The sequence below is a fragment of the Propithecus coquereli genome, unplaced genomic scaffold, assembly GCF_000956105.1.
Source record: "Propithecus coquereli isolate 6110/MARCELLA unplaced genomic scaffold, Pcoq_1.0 Scaffold491, whole genome shotgun sequence".
Classification (NCBI taxonomy): domain Eukaryota; kingdom Metazoa; phylum Chordata; class Mammalia; order Primates; family Indriidae; genus Propithecus; species Propithecus coquereli.
In genome coordinates this window covers 1,412,414-1,429,777 of record NW_012150741.1, presented here as the reverse complement: position 1 = coordinate 1,429,777, position 17,364 = coordinate 1,412,414, and the positions used below count along the sequence as shown (strand labels likewise).

At 53.1% G+C, this 17,364-nt stretch overlaps 1 protein-coding gene across 2 annotated transcripts; it reads left to right on the top strand.

Annotated features, from left to right (window-relative positions):
- The first annotated feature begins 3,340 nt into the window (after positions 1 to 3,340).
- Positions 3,341 to 16,157, top strand: CHIT1 (chitinase 1 (chitotriosidase)). 2 transcript variants are annotated; one of them, XM_012655947.1, is made up of 11 exons: positions 3,341 to 3,455; positions 4,501 to 4,530; positions 7,628 to 7,829; positions 8,409 to 8,465; positions 9,686 to 9,851; positions 10,068 to 10,192; positions 10,940 to 11,063; positions 13,057 to 13,242; positions 13,569 to 13,682; positions 15,034 to 15,160; positions 15,731 to 16,157. In XM_012655947.1, the coding sequence occupies exons 1-11, from the start codon at positions 3,431 to 3,433 to the stop codon at positions 15,973 to 15,975; spliced, it is 1,401 nt and encodes a 466-aa protein (XP_012511401.1). In that variant the 5' UTR covers positions 3,341 to 3,430; the 3' UTR covers positions 15,976 to 16,157. The 2 variants fall into 2 exon arrangements, with proteins under 2 accessions (XP_012511401.1, XP_012511402.1); XM_012655948.1 differs by lacking the exon at positions 8,409 to 8,465 and having other exon boundaries at positions 3,376 to 3,455.
- Positions 16,158 to 17,364: the final 1,207 nt, after the last annotated feature.

Genomic DNA, 17,364 nt, shown 5'->3' with positions numbered 1-17,364 from the left:
GTTGGTGCGTGGCAGTGGACACACAGACCCGGTGCCTGCTCTCGGAGCTTCCAGTCTGGGAAGAGCCACGTTAAACACAAACTCACAAAATAAACATGAGGGCTAGGAAGGAAAAGAGCACACTGGCTTCAGTAGCAGGAGTGACCTGCCACAGAGAGGTGGGGACATACAGGAGAGGCCTCCTGAGGAGGTGACAGCAGAGATAAGACCTGAAGATGAGAAGAAAGAGAACACACCCCAGGCAGAGGGAACCGGCTGTGCAAGATCCCGATGTGGGGGAGGGGAGGGCGAGACACAAGAACTAGGACCAGAGCGCCCGGGTGTGGGGACACGTGAGGCCGCAAAGGAGCTGGGTGGCCTAATGGGAAACCTGACTGTTCTCCGACTGTCCCCACAGTCACTTCCAACACCTCGCTTCTGGGGTCTTCCCCACACACCAAGCAGTTCTTAAGCAGACACCACCAGGGTGTCCCATACTTTAATTCCATTCTGACACGACCTAACCAGTCCACAGGTTAAGGGCTCAGCCCCACAGGACTGCCCCCACTTTAGACACCGATCGCAAGTCCCAGGTTGTGACCTGAGCTTCTGAGCAACCAGCTACCAATTGGGGTTCCCACAATTCTTCGGGTTCGATAATTTGCTTGGATGGCTCGCAGAACCCAGGGAGACACTTCACTTATGTTTCCCCATTTATTACAAAGCATATTACAAAGGATACAGATGAAGAGATGCACAGGGGATGTGTGGGGGAAGGGCACGGCGAGTCTGTGCCACCTTCCGGGACCTTCCAGGACCTCCGTGTGTTCAGAAACCGGAAGATCTCCGCACCCCATAGTTCATGGATTTTATGGAAGCTTTATCAAATAAGCGTGATCAATTATTAACTCAGTCTTCAGCCCCTCTCTCCTTCCCTGAGGATGGGGGGGGTGGAGCTGAAAGCTCCAAGCTTCTGTTAATACTCATGGCTTGTCTTTCTGGTGACCAGCCCCCATCCAGGAGCCCACCAAGAGTTGCCGCAGAACAAAAGACACTCCTGGCACCCAAGAAAATCCAAAGTATTAGGAGCTCTGTGTCAGAAACCAGGGCCAAAGAACAAATATCAGAGCAAAAGATACACCCAGGACCCCTGTCTTACAGGAAATTTCAAGCGTTTTAGGAGGTCTGTGCCAGAAATCGGGGGTGGAGATCAAATGTATATTTCTTATCATATCACAATATCACAGCAGCCCAGATCATGCAGAGCCTTGGAGGCCATATTCATTCATTCATTCATTCATTCATTCAATAGATATGGATTAAGCACCTACTACATGCTGAGAAATATTCCAGGTACTAGAGATAGAAAAATAAACAAGACAAAGTCCTTTTCTCGTGAAGCTTACATTCTATGGTAGGAAACAGACAGTACGTGTAAATGAATGAATGAATGAATGAATAAATTCAGCTCATGAAAGTACTTGGGAGAGAATAAATCAGCAGAACAGGACAGAGAGTGACTTGAGGGAGGGCACTACTTTATACGGGTGATCAGAAACAGCCAGGTTGGGGAGAAGGAGCCGGCTGTGCAAAAATCACGGGAAGAACATTCCAGGCAGAGGCAAGGGCAGGTGCCAAACCTTAATGGAAGAACAGACTCGGAATTTTCAAGAGACAAAGGACTTGGTATTTGATTCCAAGTGGGAACCACGGAGGGGTCTTAGCAGGAAAGTAACAGGATATAGGATCTGATTTAAGTTTCTCCAAGAGCACCCTGGCTGCGATGTGGAGAATGGATTGTGGGGGGCAAGAGAAGTAAGCAGGGGCCAGGTAGGTGGCTCTGAAAGGACAGGGTGAGAGCCAAGGATGGTTTGGAGGTGGTGGAGGAGACAGAACAGGAGGGAGGACGGATAGTAGTACCTGATCATTAAGGGCAAGAAAAAGAGAAAGATCAAGGACGTGTCCTGGGTGACTTGAGGAGGTGGGTGGGTTCCTCAACACATAGAGGTGTTTGGGGAGAGGCCCAGCTCTGCCTGGCTGTGGACAGTCCAGCTACAGACATGAGATGCCTTCCTGGCAATCCTCTGAGGATTTCCCTTTACAGATGAAAAAACTGGAGTTCAGGGAAATTAAAGGACTCACTCGAGGTTACACAGATAGGACATGGCAGGGTTGGTATTCAAACCCAGGAACCTGACTCCAGGGCCTGCTACCACCTGCCACTCTCACTGAGCCACCCAGACCACTCATGTTAATTCCAAGCACCAAGGACCTGATCCCTTAGAAGCTGTAGTTTTTCCAGGGACCCTGGACTTTGTGCATGCACCAGACATTGTCTGCAGACAGTATAAGTAATATGAACCCACCTACGTCCTGTGGTGAGTTGAATGGTGGCCCGCCCAAGACACCTCCACACGGAATTTCAGAATGTGACCTTATTTGGAATAAGGGTCTTTGTGGATAAAAGGAAGGTAAGTTCTCAAGATGAGATCATCCTGGATTAGAGTGACTTTATGAGAGAAAGGAGAAGACATACAGAGATGGTGGGGAGAAGGCCACGTGAACATGAGGCAGCAGAGATCAGATGGTGCTGCCACAGGCCAAGGAAGGCCAGGGGCCATCGAAGGCAGAAGATGCAGGAAGGATCCTCCCCTGCAGCCTTCGGAGGAAGCGTGGCCCTGCCCACACTTGACCTCAGGCTTCTGACCCCCTAAACTGTGAGAGAATAAATTTCCGTTGTTTTAAATCACTCAGTTTGTGGTCATTTGTTCCAGTAGCCCTAGGAAACTAACACGGGTATCCGTGATTCTTCATAAGAAACATAAGCATTGAAAACTATTACTAACACAGTTGCTATTCATCATTATGAATTTTTTCTCAATCGATGGATATAAAAATATTACTATCGTGTGGATAGTAATAAAATACTACTATTGTGGAAAATAAATTGTATTTGCAATCCCATTATCTTACAGATGGGGAAACTGAGGTCCAGAGGGGGCAGTGGAGAAGCCAGAGGCTGGTCTGGGACCCAGCGCCCTGGCTCGATCATGAGGCCTTCCTCTTCCTCCCTTATAGTCCTTGGCAACCCACGCAAAGAAAAATCAGAGTCATGGTCATCCAACAGGAGATTTAGAAACACTTCCCACTTTCCTCTTTGCCTCCCAGTTTGGCAACACTAACAGTCCTGTGTACACCCTGTGATTGTTCCAGAAAAGCAAGAATTGCTAAAGGCCATTGTGTCAGGTTTGGCCATTGTGTCAGGTTTGCCCAATCCATGCTACTTGACATTCTACCCCTCCCCGCTCCTCTCCCAGCCCCTTCTCTCTCCTCCCTCTGTCCGCCTGATGCCAACACTCCTGGCTGGGGCGGGACAGGGCGGCCAGATACGAACAGAGCAGGACCTGGAAAGCTGGTCTGCACGGGCCGGAGCCTGCCACCGAGCCGCAACATGGCGTGGTCCGTGGCCTGGGCAGGTGAGCCGGCACTGTCAGGGAGAGTGGGTGGGGCCTCGGGAGCCATGGGGAGGCGGGGAGATGTGTGTCCAATGGCTCCTTGCCACCGTCTACAAGGAAGCAGGAGGGCTCAAGAGAACTGCCAAGGGTCACTCGATCCCTCTCCCTGCCTCCTGGATTGCAGTCCCATGATCACTTTTCCTGTGGGCTCCCCTTGGGCTCTTTTAGCCCAAGAGCCTTTGTGTTGCAAGGGAAGTCTTTTCTCAACAGGCTGAAGATGACTTCTCTTTCTGTCCTGCAAGACCAGAGTCAGTGAGGCCCTGCGTTGGATCTTTTTGCCTTTCCCATGTCTTAGATCCCTACTTTTGGCCTTATCCAAGAAGCACCCACTGCTACGAGATTCTTCCCCAAATCCATGTTGGTTGTCCTGCAAGAAGGCAGCCTGGGGGCCATGACCCCAGTGTCCTTGAAAATTTTCATGCAGGTTCTATTAGGTTAACAGGTCACCAGGTGAAAGGAATCTCTTTGAAGGAGTCCTGCTGAGCCCTAGATGCCCAAGGATGCTGGTAACCCAGTCAGGCAGTGGAAGCCGCAGAAAGCCATACATGGTGGGAGCAGAGGCACAGGGGCCTCAGCAGGAGAGGGACTCTCCTGGTCCAGCTCCTCCAGATTGGTTCTTGCTAGCCCCAGAACAAATTTTCTTCTTGTTCCCAAAGAGAAGCTTTCGCTCTGGATAGCTCTCAAGTCAGCACTTTCCCCACAATCTTCCTAAATCCACACCACCCTCCACTGAGGCTCTAACAATGGGGCAGCTTTAGCCCATGGAAGTTTCCATTAGCTTCTGGGACCAGCACAGGCCAGGAAAGGGCCCTCGCTGTCTGGCCTGGGTGAAAGGATGGACACAGTGCCCTCCTGGGTCCCTCTGGAAGGAGAAAGCTTATTTGTATGAAACCACCCTGAAACCAGCCCTCCCTGACCCCCTCCATCTCCTGTGCTTCATAAGCTACGGAGCCTGGGAAGGTGAGAATGTTGAGTAACCTCGGCCTTCTCTCTTGTGTTGCTTCAGGTTTCATGGTGCTGCTGGTGATCCACTGGGGTAAGTGGCATCTTTCTTGAGGCTGGTCCTTGGTCCTCTCAGCCCCCGCCCTGGGCTTTGCTACATTCCCAGATACCTCTCCCCAACTCGCCCCCAGCCCAAGAGCTCTTGCAAGATTTCAGTGGGAGCTCTTCTCCAAAGCTCAGTTCCTGCAAATGTCTCCTTCCCCAGCAGCCCTGGCCTCACTTCTCCCAGGAAGATTCTTGTGTCCTTATCGACTAGCTGAATTCCTGCATGTCCGTGGGCCGGCTTACACGCCAGTCTCTCTCAGGTCTTTCTGAGGTCACTTGCCCCCACCTCTGTGCTCTCGCAGCACCTGGGCACATTTTACAGTATGTGTCACAGGGTCTGCAATTGCTGGCGAAGGCGTCTCCCCCACCAGACTCTGGGCTCCTGGAGGTAAGGGACCTACGTCTTCCCCAGCAGAGAGTCCCCAGCCCCTCAGCTCACTGTAGAACACACACCTGCTCCTGTAACTGTTGAACTCATCGAATGTGGGGTGTGGCAGCAAAGGAGGGGCCCTTCCTGTGCCAAACAGAAAAGAGATCTCTGGGGTTCAGCAACTCGGACTCCCCGGTGCTCCTCCCATCCTGCTCTCTGGGCACCAGTGGCCCCGGAATTTCTGGCCCTCAGACCCTCGTCCTGTGGCTGCTCCTGCTTCAGGCCGGGCTGTGGTCCTGGGCCCACATTTCCCCTTTCGGTCTCACCTAAGCTCAGGGAAGTCGCAAGCATGGGGAACACAGGGAGGCCGAAGCTCTCTCAAAAAGCCCGATTCCTGGCTAATTCTGGGGTTTGCTGAAGCACAGTGGCGATAATGAGAGTTTGTGTGGACTGAGGGTTAACACACATAAAACACCTAGAATGGCGCTTACTCTATACCGCACTCTTCTAAGTGTCTTACACGTGCAGTCATGTGCTGTGTAACAAAGTTTGGTCAACTAGGGACCACACATAATGACAGTGGCCCCATGAGATTATAAGAGAGCTGAAAAATTCCTATCTCCTTGTGATGGCGTAGCACAATTACCTCGTGTTTTTATGCTTAGTGTAGCCTCCAGAGTTTATAAAGTCTAAGTAGCGTACAGTAACGTCCTGGGCCTTCACATGCACTCACTGCTCACTCACTGACCCACCCAGAGTAACTCCCAGTCCTGCACGCCCCATGCATGGTAAGTGCCCTATGCAGGTGCACCATTTTTTACCTTTTATACTATATTTTTACTATCTATTTTCTATTTTCTGATGTGTTTACATATACAAATACTTATCATTGTGTTACAGTGGCCTACAGTGTTCAGGATGGTAACTTGCTGTACAGGTTTGTAGCCTAGGAGCAACAGTCTATGCCGTATGGTCTAGAGGTACAGTAGGCTGTCCCATGCAGCTTTGCGTAAGTTCACTCTCTGATTTTCACACAATGACGAAACTGCCTTATGATGCATTTGTCAGAATGTATCCCTGCCGTTAAGCAATGCGTGACTGTGTTAACTTTTAGCCTCTGTAGTGAGTCCACTGAGGCACATTGCGTGAGGTGCAGTGCTTGTACCCATTTCACGAGAAGGAAGCAGAGTCACATAGCTAGCAAGTTGCAGAGTTGGGATTTCAACCCAAGTATTGACATTCCACTTTACTGCCTCTATAGCACAAAAATCCATACATGATATTTGTTATATGACATGATATGATAGAAAAAGAGCCTCCTGGCTCCTTCCTAGATGCTCTGGGAGATGTATTCTCTGGGCTAATCACCTCTTTCCTCCTTTTGCTTTGAGGAGTTCACCCGCCCTCCTGTACCTCTGCAGGCTACCCTCAGCCTCCACCAGCAAACTCCACCCCTGGGTGACCACTGGTTAGGGTCAGAGACTACCCAAGAGCTCTTCCTTCTCCTCCTCTGGAGCCGTCTGTGGGCCCAGGGTTGGCCCTTCATGTTCCTGGGTTCCCGTTGGGGCCTGCCTGGGCTTTCTCTTCCGGAAACCCTCCTACAGCTGCTTCTCACTTTTCTCCCCCTCCTCCACCTTCTCACTGGCCATGTGGGGGCTGGAGAGGGTACAGAGACACTCTGTTGGGGCAAAGGAAAGTCCCAGGGTCTACAGTCCAAACTCACTACTCCACCAAGGCCCTGCCATAAAACGTTGACTCTTACAAACCACGCCATCATAGAACGCCAGACCAGACGAGACCCCAGAGCCCACACGGCCACTTCTGGCAGATGCAGGAATGAGACTAGTGTTATGCTTTCTGGTGTCCTACAGAGCTGCCCTGAGTGGGGGCCATCACCACTAGACCCCCACTGGGAACAGAGTCCCGCCCCCGCCCAAAGTCTTTCCACACTGTAGGGGGTGCCAGAGACGAACTGCCTTTTCCCAGATAAAATAAGCTCTTTACTAGAATCTTAGCAGTGATATTGATGAACACAGATTCTCGGCAAGGGATAACAAGCCAATGAAGTAAACGCAAACCACGAGCCTAAAGAAACGTAAACCCGGGCCTGTAACGGGGCCTCTTCTCTGCTATTTTGTGTATTTGCGTTTTACTTAACATTCGGAAGTATTCCAAGCCGTGTCTTGAAAGTCTTGCCCCCTTCCTCCAGCAGATGAGCCTGCCATGCTGAATCCCCTCTGGGCCTTGCACGGGGGCTGCCTTCTGGGCGGCTTCAGGGCCTGGAGAGGAGCGCCCACCTAGGGGGAAGGGGGCCTGCCTGCCAGACCCTGGCCCCGGGGCCCCAGGCTCTGAGCCTGGCCACTTTCAGGGGTGTCAAGGGTCAGGAGACTGGGTCCTAGCTGCCCTGTTCTGGCCTCTTAGCGGCCGTGCTCTGGCTCTCCAGCTCTTGCGCCTCAGCTTCCTTACCGGTGCGATGACAAGGGTCCTGCCCTCTCACAGGTCCTCTGAGCATCCCATGACCAGCCCCTGGAAATCCTTTCCTAACTGTGAGGTGCTACCCAAACAAAAGCAAACACCATTTCTGACTGCCGGTCCCTCGGCTTAGCCCAGGTGTATAAGAAGGACACACAGGGGCACCCCCTGCCCTGGGGTGCAGGGCACCTGTCCCCAGCAGGCCCTTCTGACAGCCGTGTCTTATCTTCGCCCCACTGGCCAGGCTCTGCTGCAAAACTGGTCTGCTACTTCACCAACTGGTCCCAGTACAGAGAGGGGGCAGCTCGCTTCTTGCCCAAGGACGTGAACCCCAACCTGTGTACCCACCTTGTCTACGCCTTTGCCGGCATGAACAACCACCAGCTCAGCACCATCGAGTGGAATGACGAGGCTCTCTACCAGGCGTTCAACGGCCTGAAGAAAATGTGAGCCGCAGCAGAGGAGGGGAGACGGGAGCCCGAGGGGACAGACACCTCCTCCTCTCAGAGCCAGAAACCTGCCCCAGCACTGCAGTCCTGCACAGACTGGCTGCGTGGCTTTGGGCAAGTCGTGTCACTCAGTGGGCTTTCCTGTGCTTAATGGAAGAGGTGGGGATAGATCCAGACTCCTAAAGGGCCCTTCCAGTCTAGGTCTCAGTGGACTCCGAATAGTGACACTCTTTCCCTCTTCCGGAATGCCCTTCCTCCCGAAATCTACTCACCCTGCATCTCGAGTGTGATGGCCACCTACACAAAGCCTCTGAGGACCCGCCCCAATCGCTTGCTTCCTGAATTCCTTGTGTCTGCACACACGGGCTGTGTCTCCCCATTTAGACAGGAGTTCCCTGAAGTCAGGAATGTGTCTTTTCTTTCCCAAGCTACAGCTTTCCCGGAGTGTTCAGTACAGGCTCTGCGCACAGGGACTTTTACGCATTCCCACCGTGGTCCCCGCCCACCCCATCACCCCTACCAGGGAGCCCTGGGAGCTGGCCCCGTAACTTCTGCCGTGTCTGTTGTCTTTCCCAGGAATCCCAAGCTGAAGACTCTGTTAGCCATTGGGGGCTGGAGCTTCGGCACTCAGAAGTGAGTGGGGGCACCTGTGTGGCAGAGTCCCTGGATGGGGACCTGGAACACTGACCACCTGGTCGGGGAATTGGGCCGGGCTAATGGGTGGCCAGCGGGAGGGGGAGGGAAGCTGCACTCTGGGGGCTGACTTTCCTGGTGGGTTCTTGGTGCCCCATCAGGAGGGCAGCGGGGAGTGGGCTTAGCTCCAGGCTGTTCCAAACCCAGTCTTGCCAGAAGCACAAGATCTAAACACAGCACAGAGAGTTCTGATCTCTCCAGTCCTCAGCCTCTTCTTCTGTGAAATGGGAAGAGGGAGGGTCTTAACTAATCCTAGACAACATACAGAGTCTGTGTTTTCTGAGCTCTGAAATGGGATACCTTGTCTGAGAAAGAATTTTTGTTCCACTTCTGGGCGTAACAGGTAGTCTGTGAGATGGAGCTTAGACGCCAAAACTTTGGCATTTCTGGGACACGTTTGATAATTTATGGAAATAACGGACAGTTTTTCTAAAACTTTTTTGGATCATCAACCCTTTTGAGAATTTGATGAAAGTTATGACTCATCTTCCCAAAATAATGCTTATACACAGATTTTTCATTAAAATACAGGGACTTTTAACTTGGCGTCCCCAGGCACATGGGCCCCACTTAAGAACTGCTGCTATTAATTAAATTGTAAATTTTAAAAAATGTCTTAAAATAGGATCAGTCTGTAAAGAACTTGAGACCCCCAAGAAGTCCAGAGACTCTCGTAGGGCCACCAAGAAAGGTGGCTCCTGGGGCAGCCCGGGGATTTGGAAGAGCTCTGGACTGGTAATAATAGCACAATGCACTCTACAGAGGGGAGTTAGAGGAAAGATGACTGGGTTAACCTTCAGGAAACTAGAGCAGCAGGCTCCCCATGCCACCAGGCCTTTGCTAACCCTGCTGCGCTTCTCTCTTCTTCATCGTAGAAACTGGTAAACTTCTGCAGGGAAGCAGGACTCCCGGGGAGCCAACGTGGCCCTGGTGGTGTCAATGTTTAGGGGTGGAAAGTGCTTCTAGATGGTCTGTTTCCCTTAACCAGATCCAAAACTCACCAGCAATACCCCAGCAGCCTCCAAACATGCCTCCCCGCGCTGGAGGAGGGCTGGAACCAGGAACACCAACATCCTGAGTGGTTTTCCGCTCGCCTCTGAGCAGGAGAGAGCCCCTTTCTGGTCCAAGGCAGGCCCATACTCCCCTTCACCACCTCACAGGTTCACAGAGATGGTGGCCACAGCCAACAACCGCCAGACTTTCATCAGCTCAGCCATCGAGTTTCTGCGCAAATACGGCTTTGATGGCCTTGATCTTGACTGGGAGTTCCCAGGAAGCCGGGGGAGCCCTGCCGTGGACAAGGAGCGCTTCACGGCCCTGGTGCAGGTATGGCCGGGCAGGGCAGGGGTCGCCAGGCCGCCCAGGCACCCAGAGCACATGGGTGCTGCTCTGTCCCTAGGGTCAGCTGTTTTACATATTTGCACAGCACAGATCAGGCCACTGGTCAGTTTTCAGACTCCCGCGAGTGAACATCTATCTATGTGAGGCCTACGGGGCCTGCCTGGTGCCTGCCTCTGTGTTTACTCAAAGCTGACCCCACAGGACTTGGCCAGCACATTCCAGAAAGAAGCCCAGACCTCAAGGAAGGAGCGACTCCTCCTGAGTGCAGCCGTCCCAGCCGGGCCAGCCCTTGTGGATGCTGGATATGAGGTGGACAAAATTGCCCAGTGAGTCTCAGGCACATGTGCTGGACCTGTGTTCTCCGAGGTGGGAGAGGCCGGGCAGACTGAGCTCCCTGGGGGTAGAGCAGGTGTCAGGTGTAAGGTGTCATTTGGGAGAGCCCCTCCCTCCGCCAGCAAACTTGGCAGGGTTTGCCCACTGTGTCTGCTTTTCCACCCTGAGACCTCTGCCATCTTCCCTGGGAACGCACTGTTAGAGTGAAAGCACCCCCGGGGAGGGGGACGAACCCCCCAGCATCTCCAAGAGAGTGAGTCGTCTAGATCCTTGCTCCTCAAAGCGTGTTGTGTGGACCCGCAGCCCCCACAACACACGGGTGCTTGTTAGAAATGTAGACTCTCAGGCCCCACCCTAGGTCTACTGAATAAGAACCTTCATTTTGATGAGATTCCTGGGCAATTTGTGTGCACACGTAAGTTTAAGAAACAACTGAGCTAGAGTTCTTTCCAAAACAGCAAAATAACAAGAGGTTTCCTGAGTGGAACAGGGAGGGCCTGAGGGTGCTGGCGGGACACAAGACATGAGCCGCCAGTCTCTCAGTTTGAATGAGAATGGCCGTGATAAGGGGGGCTGCCTGGGGGTGCTGTCTATGTCATCGTCCACAGAGCCAGAGGGGAGCCCGCCACCCCTGCCTCGGACCACAGTGGTCCCTCCTGGGCCGTGCACCATGGGGTGGGGGTGAGGAAGGGGGCTCCCCCCATCACATGCCTCACCCCCTCTGTCTGTGCCTCTTGCAGGAACCTGGATTTCATCAGCCTTATGGCCTATGACCTCCACGGCTCCTGGGAGAAGGTCACAGGACATAACAGCCCCCTCTACAAGAGGCAGGGGGAGAGTGGCGCGGCGGCCCAACTCAATGTGGTAGGTGGCTGGAGGGAGGAGGCAGGACTGCCCTGTCCAGCAGGTGCTGTCTGGTGGCCTCTTTTGAACATCAAGGCCCTCATGGAAAAAAAGAAAAGATACAGGAAAACGAACAGGGAACTAAGAAACCGGAATTTTTTGTTTCTTTGCATATTTGTTTTACTTTCCTGTTCCATGGCAAAGCTGAGGGGAAACCACACTTCTGTGGAGCATCTTGGCTGAGAGTAAACACAGCAAACCAGTGCGATGACATCAGACAAGTGGCTGATTGGGAAGTCCCCTTGTCTGCAGCCAGCGTGGCTCCTGCTTCCTCACACCCCCACCCATTGCCTTCACGACAATGGGCAGACTTTTGTCCCCTGGTCACTGGTTGACCTTCTGGATGGTGTTTTCAGGGGTGAGAGCCTTCCCAAGTTGATAACATCCCAGGGTTGTCACTCAGGACAAAACCACCCCCAGCCCCTGCCAAGGTCAGGCTTGGTTTAGATTGGGCTGGGCTGGTGTTTCCTGCCCAGCTCTTCCGCATTGAGCAATCTAGATACTTTTTATAAGCCCACTCTATATTTTAAAAGTCAGGAATAACCATATTATTTCTTTTTCTTCAAACAAACAGCAACGAGAAGCTCTAAATTAGAATTTTTGTTACTTTTGGGGAGCCTGCATCTCTGTGTGTCAGCTGGAGTAGGACAGATTTTACTTTCTGGCTCTTTCACAAATAAGCACACACCTGTGGGCTGAGGAGTCAGGTGTGTGTGTTTCACACTGAGCTTGACCCCTCCAGCCCCATCGGGAGAACTGTGTGGGTTCTGGAGGAAGCCGTGTCCCTGGAGAGCCCCCAACCGAGTGGGAAACACACAGAGACAGGCCGCTGAGAGGTCAGTGGGGTTGGCATCCCACCAGCACTCTGCTGGCCACGCCGTGTGCCTGGATCCCTTGAGGACGGGAGGCCACCTTCTTCCTGCAAAGAGGCCTTCTGCTTGCTACACGGTGTGTCTGGGGATTGCTTCCGGCCAGAGGGGTGACTTTTCCAAACTTGCACGGAAGTGCCATATAAGTTAGGAAAGGCCCTGACCTCAGAAAACTCCAGTTTGGTCACAGATTAACGATGTAGACTGGTAAAAAGAAATAAATATCCATCAATATGGTGAAAACTGTTCTTTACCTAAGCACTGAGTGGGTACAGAGTAACTAGACCTGATACAACTAAAGCAGCTTCTTGGGAAAAGTGAGATGAACTCCTGGCTTGAGGGAAGAATCTTCATTATCTATTTATTCAACATGCTTACACTGGGTACGTTCTCACGCCACAGGCCTAGGGTTTTGTGTTAAGTAACACGTGATCAGGAGAAGGTCTTGTTCAGAGGTGGGTGAGCAAGTCTTTGTTCTATTTGAGCATCTATGTGTCAGGCACTGTTCTAGGCACTGGGGATACAGAGATAAATAAAACAGATCCAATTCCCTGCTCTTGCACTCAGGGTGAAACCTAAAACAACAGAAATAGTGATGATGATCCTAGCTACCCTTTATTGCATGATGCTGGACCTTATACATGTATTATAACCTTCAGTTCTTACAATGCCCTTAGGGATGGATATTTTCATCATTTCCATTTTACAGAATGGAAACCCAAGGCCCAGCGAGGTTAAGTAAGTTGCTGAGTAAGTAAGGCAGGGACCTATGTCTTCGTTCACTGATGTACCCCAAGCTCTAGGACAGAGCCCGGCACACAGTGGGCTGTTCAGCGAAAGGCTGTCTGACTCCAAAGCCCATGCTCTTTGGCTACCACGCCATGCAGCTTCTCTCACTGGGGTCGAGGGTCCAAGACAGGCTCTAAAGAAGATGGGGTAGGGCTGGAATATTCATGAAGGCCCTTGAAGCTCCAGCTGAGGAGCCCCTGCCCTCCTAGCTCTGTCTCTGGAGCCCCCAGTCTTAGACGACCAGAGCCAGGCTGAGGGCAGAGAAAAGAAGCTCTGCCCCCCTTCTCAACCACCAGGATGCTGCCGTACAGCTGTGGCTGAAGAAGGGGACCCCCGCCAACAAACTGATACTTGGCATGCCCACCTACGGACGATCCTTCACTCTGGCCTCCTCATCAGACACCAGGGTGGGGGCCCCAGCCACAGGGCCTGGCAGCCCTGGCCGCTTCACCAAGGAAGCAGGGGTGCTGGCTTACTATGAGGTAGGAAACCCACAGCCACCCTGGGTATTGTGGGGGGCAGGGGCTGCCTGGGAATGGGGAGGGTTCCTTCTCCCACAGTTGTTGGCTGAGGATGCCAGGCACGGAGAATTCTGGCCAAGTGAATTCCACCTCATTTATTCCATCTTGCATGTATCCTTAAGGCCAGGTGCCTCGAGCCGAGTCCAGCATTCTAGATTATTCAATCTAGAACCTCCTAGATTCTCCAGGCTTCCTCAGAGAGGAATTTTCCAATCCCCAGTCTCCTCCTGGTGGGGAGGGCCAGGAGCCTCCCTCCTCCGCCCCAGCGCTCTCCTCCGCTCCCACAGGTCTGCTCCTGGAAGGGGGCCACTGTGCACAGAACCCAGGACCAGAAGGTGCCCTACATTGTCCAGAACAACCAGTGGGTGGGCTTTGATGACGTGGAGAGCTTCAAAGCCAAGGTGAGGCTCAGCCCTGCTGGGAGGGGGGTGGTCCCGGGCCATCTAGCCTGTCCGTGACGCGGAATAAGCACATTCACAACCTCCTTGAGGGGGAGTCTCCTTTTAAATGTCCCAACATTTCACAGATCTCCATATGATAGCATTTCGCATCTTTACTACCTATTGACTGAGAAAAGACAATGACAAAAAGATTGCTCTACATTGAGTAGCATTCTTGAAAGAATTTGTATTTTATTATATACTATACAAATTCTATAGACATATGAAGAGGAGAAATATGTACAGTGAGGCATATGGTTTTATTCAGCCAATTGGCAATATCTATTCAACCTATAGGCCTTTTGATTTACTTATAAGACCCTCTCCTCCTGCCCATATTGGTGGCCCAAAGCTTTAAGGCTTTTATTTGTTTCCGTGCCACTCTCCCCGTGAGATGGTTAGCTCCTGAAGAGGGGCACCGCACTTGCTTATCCGGACATCCCGTATCAGTCATTGCGTGTGCCTGACAGTGGCAGGTTCTACAGGTGGAGACAAAGTGCTCCAGGAGAATCGAGGGGGGAGTGGGATCCTGGCTGGGGGAGAGAGGAGACAGGGTCATGGCAGAAGGGAATGTCTGATAAGTCTTAAAGCATAGAAGGTTGGCACTCTGGTCGGAGGGCATTGCCCAAGTGAAGACACGGTGGAGAAAAAAGTGGAGGATGGACTCTGAGAACAAGGTGCAGGCCCACATAGCTGGCCCTGAGCAGGGGCCTTCTGTGGACACAGAAAGGGAGGTAGCTGGAGGGGGAGACTGGGGCCAGCCAAGGGTCCAGACCTCCCCTACCCTCAAGCCCCCAGCCCCACTCCTAGGATGAGCACCATGGCCCCTGGCAGGGTTCAGGGACAGAAAAGCCCAATCAGAGGGAACACACAGCCATGCCCCGAGGAAACGTCAGGAATCTGGCAGAGGAGAGATGGCTCTCAGGGAGGACAAAGACATAAAGATGAGGAAGCAAAACTTGATTCAGGTCTTTTGGGAAACTCCGTCATTCCCTGTGCTAACTGCACTTATCACAGCCAGCAGACAGTACCCTCAAATAAAGCAACTCGGCCTAGAAATGACCAAGGTCTGAAGGCTTCCAACTTAGGGAGGTTCACACATCTGACACTATTCCTCCCCGATCCCCTGCCCCCCACCCCAGGCTGTGCTTATGTCAGGACGAAGGGACTGCAAAAGGACTGATTCCCAACAGGGTCAGGGCTCAGGCCCGAGGGTGCCGGAAAAAAGGGGTCCAGATGAGGAAGCTGGGCTCTGGGGCCGGCCCAGCTGAACTCACCCCAGCTCCTCCACCTGCCTCTCCTCGCTGCGCAGGTCGCCTATCTGAAGCAGAAGGGCCTGGGTGGGGCCATGGTCTGGGCACTGGCCTTGGACGACTTTGCTGGCTTCTTCTGCAACCAGGGCCGATACCCCCTCATCCAGACGCTGCGGCAGGAGCTGAGTGAGTGAGGGGCCAGGGACCAGAGCCGGAATTTGGAGGTGGGACATAAACAATGAACCATGCTGGGTCCTTCTGAGGAAATGACTTTGCCTCGACACCGTGATTTCCCAAGTTCCATGCACCCCCCAAGAGCTAAGGAAACTGTCAAAAGAATTCTCTTTTTGCTCTCTTCTTTCTTTTCCTGGTTGTAGCAATGCCTGCCCAGGGTGTTGTAACCGTGGCTTCCCTTCAGAAGGGCCTCGGCTTGGGAAGCGTAGCTTGCTCCTCTCTCATCAGGGAGAAAGCCCGCACGCAGCCTGCAGAGTGGGACCCCCGCCTCCCCTCACCAGCACGTAGTTGGGCTTTGCCAGCGTATATGGCCACGGACAGCCTGTTACTGTGGAGCTCAGCTATGCTCCAGCTGTGGCGGCTGCTGCCTGGCTGTTCTCTGCCTGGGGCACCGGGCTGTGCTCTGCCTGTAGGGTATGGGCTGCTGGGCTGCTGCCTGCCTGTGGTTACTGCCTGTATACTCGGCCTGCAGGTTTGTGATTTCTTGGGGGAGCCTTGGTTGAATCTTCACTGTCTTTCCAGGTCTTCCAGATGTGCCTTCAGGCCCCTCAGAGCCTGGAGTTCAAACCACAGGTCTTCCCTCTAAACCTGAGCATGGCCCCGACCCTGGACAAGACACCTTCTGCAAGGGCAAGGCTGATGGGCTCTATCCCAACCCCCAGGAACCGTCCAGCTTCTACAGCTGTGCCGGGGGGCAGCTGTTCCAGCAAAACTGCCCGGCAGGCCTGGTGTTCAGCTCCTCCTGCAAATGCTGCACCTGGAATTGAGTCCCCAAGGCCGGGCCTGGGATCCGCTGCAGCCTGCCTCCTCCACTTTCCTGGGGACTATCGGGCTCCCGCCCGCCTCTCTGTGGTCTTTCCTATCCAAGCTTTCTGCTCTCAGCCTTTGCTTCCTTCCTTCTGAGTCTCCTGGGAGGCCTCTTTCACTTGCAAAATAAATCTTTGGTTTGCACAGTAGATGTGGTGACTTAAGAGGCTCTCTAAGCACACTGTTGACTCCCTGGGGAACCAAGAGGGGAAGCTGGCATGAGGCATGCACAGGTCAGAGCCAGATGGGAAGGTGGTCGGTTCAGGATTCGCCAGCCCCTGTGCCGGGTCTCACATCAACGAGTCCGCATGCCAGTGGGCAGCGTCGAGCGCACAAGTGATGGCATCTGGAGCACGGGCCCAGGTGCAACACATTCATTGGTCATCGGCTCAAAAGCCTTTGGAGACGGGTGTTATTCCCAAGATGCACACCAGATGGCAGCAGAGAAGAGCTTGTCCCTGCCCTAAGTGCTCGCAGGAGGGCTGCATCAGAAGGAGGATTCTGACCCTGGTGCTAGGTTCTCACTTTGAGATAAATCCTGTTTGGGGCCTTTCACAGGCCTTATCTCACCTACTGCTCGCATTCACCACATGAGGCAGGAACAATTATTATCCTCACTTTACAGGTCTTTAGACTCATTCTAAGCAGCTCTGAGTCCCGAAGCAAGGCCTGAAATGGGCCGAGACTGCATGCACGCAGTCTGAGATAAACAGAATAAGCTGAACGTTCCTGGAAGCTTTGGGTTGCACCTGCGTCATTCTATTTGAAGAAAATCTGCACATGCCCTAACGACCCAGCCTGTCGTGCACGCCAAGCTGGGTTTGGGATGGGACTGGGGCAGGCAGCTGGGGATGGGGTCAGGTGGGGAGGGAGGGAGAGGTCAGGACCCTCATGCGAGTACGACCAGCACCCGACTGCAGTCACAATGTCTTCCTCACTCTAAAATCTGCTCTTCCTCAGTCCAGAGCACAACCTGCTTCGGCCTGTTTCCATCCTTGGAGGTCTCAGCCGGGAGGGTCTATGCTGCATCCACACCCCAGCGAGAGCTCCCTCAGAGTCCAGGGGAGGGATGGCCCCCTGCGTACCAGCTGTGTGACTTCAGGCAAAGAAATGGAGCCTCAGTCTCTGCATCTGTAGTATGGGGATGCGCCTCGCTCTCAGTGCAGCCGTGTGCGTCTCCCCTCTGGTCAGCGCGTGCTCTTTCCCCTCCTGTGCCTTCTCAGCCCTTTCTTTCCTCGTGTGAGCTGGATAAGTCGAGAATTTAGCAAACACTGTGGTCTCCTTTTAGCAGAATGAGCTCGCCTACTGGCGCCCAGATAACCAAAGTCCTCCCTAGGTACTCAATCTTG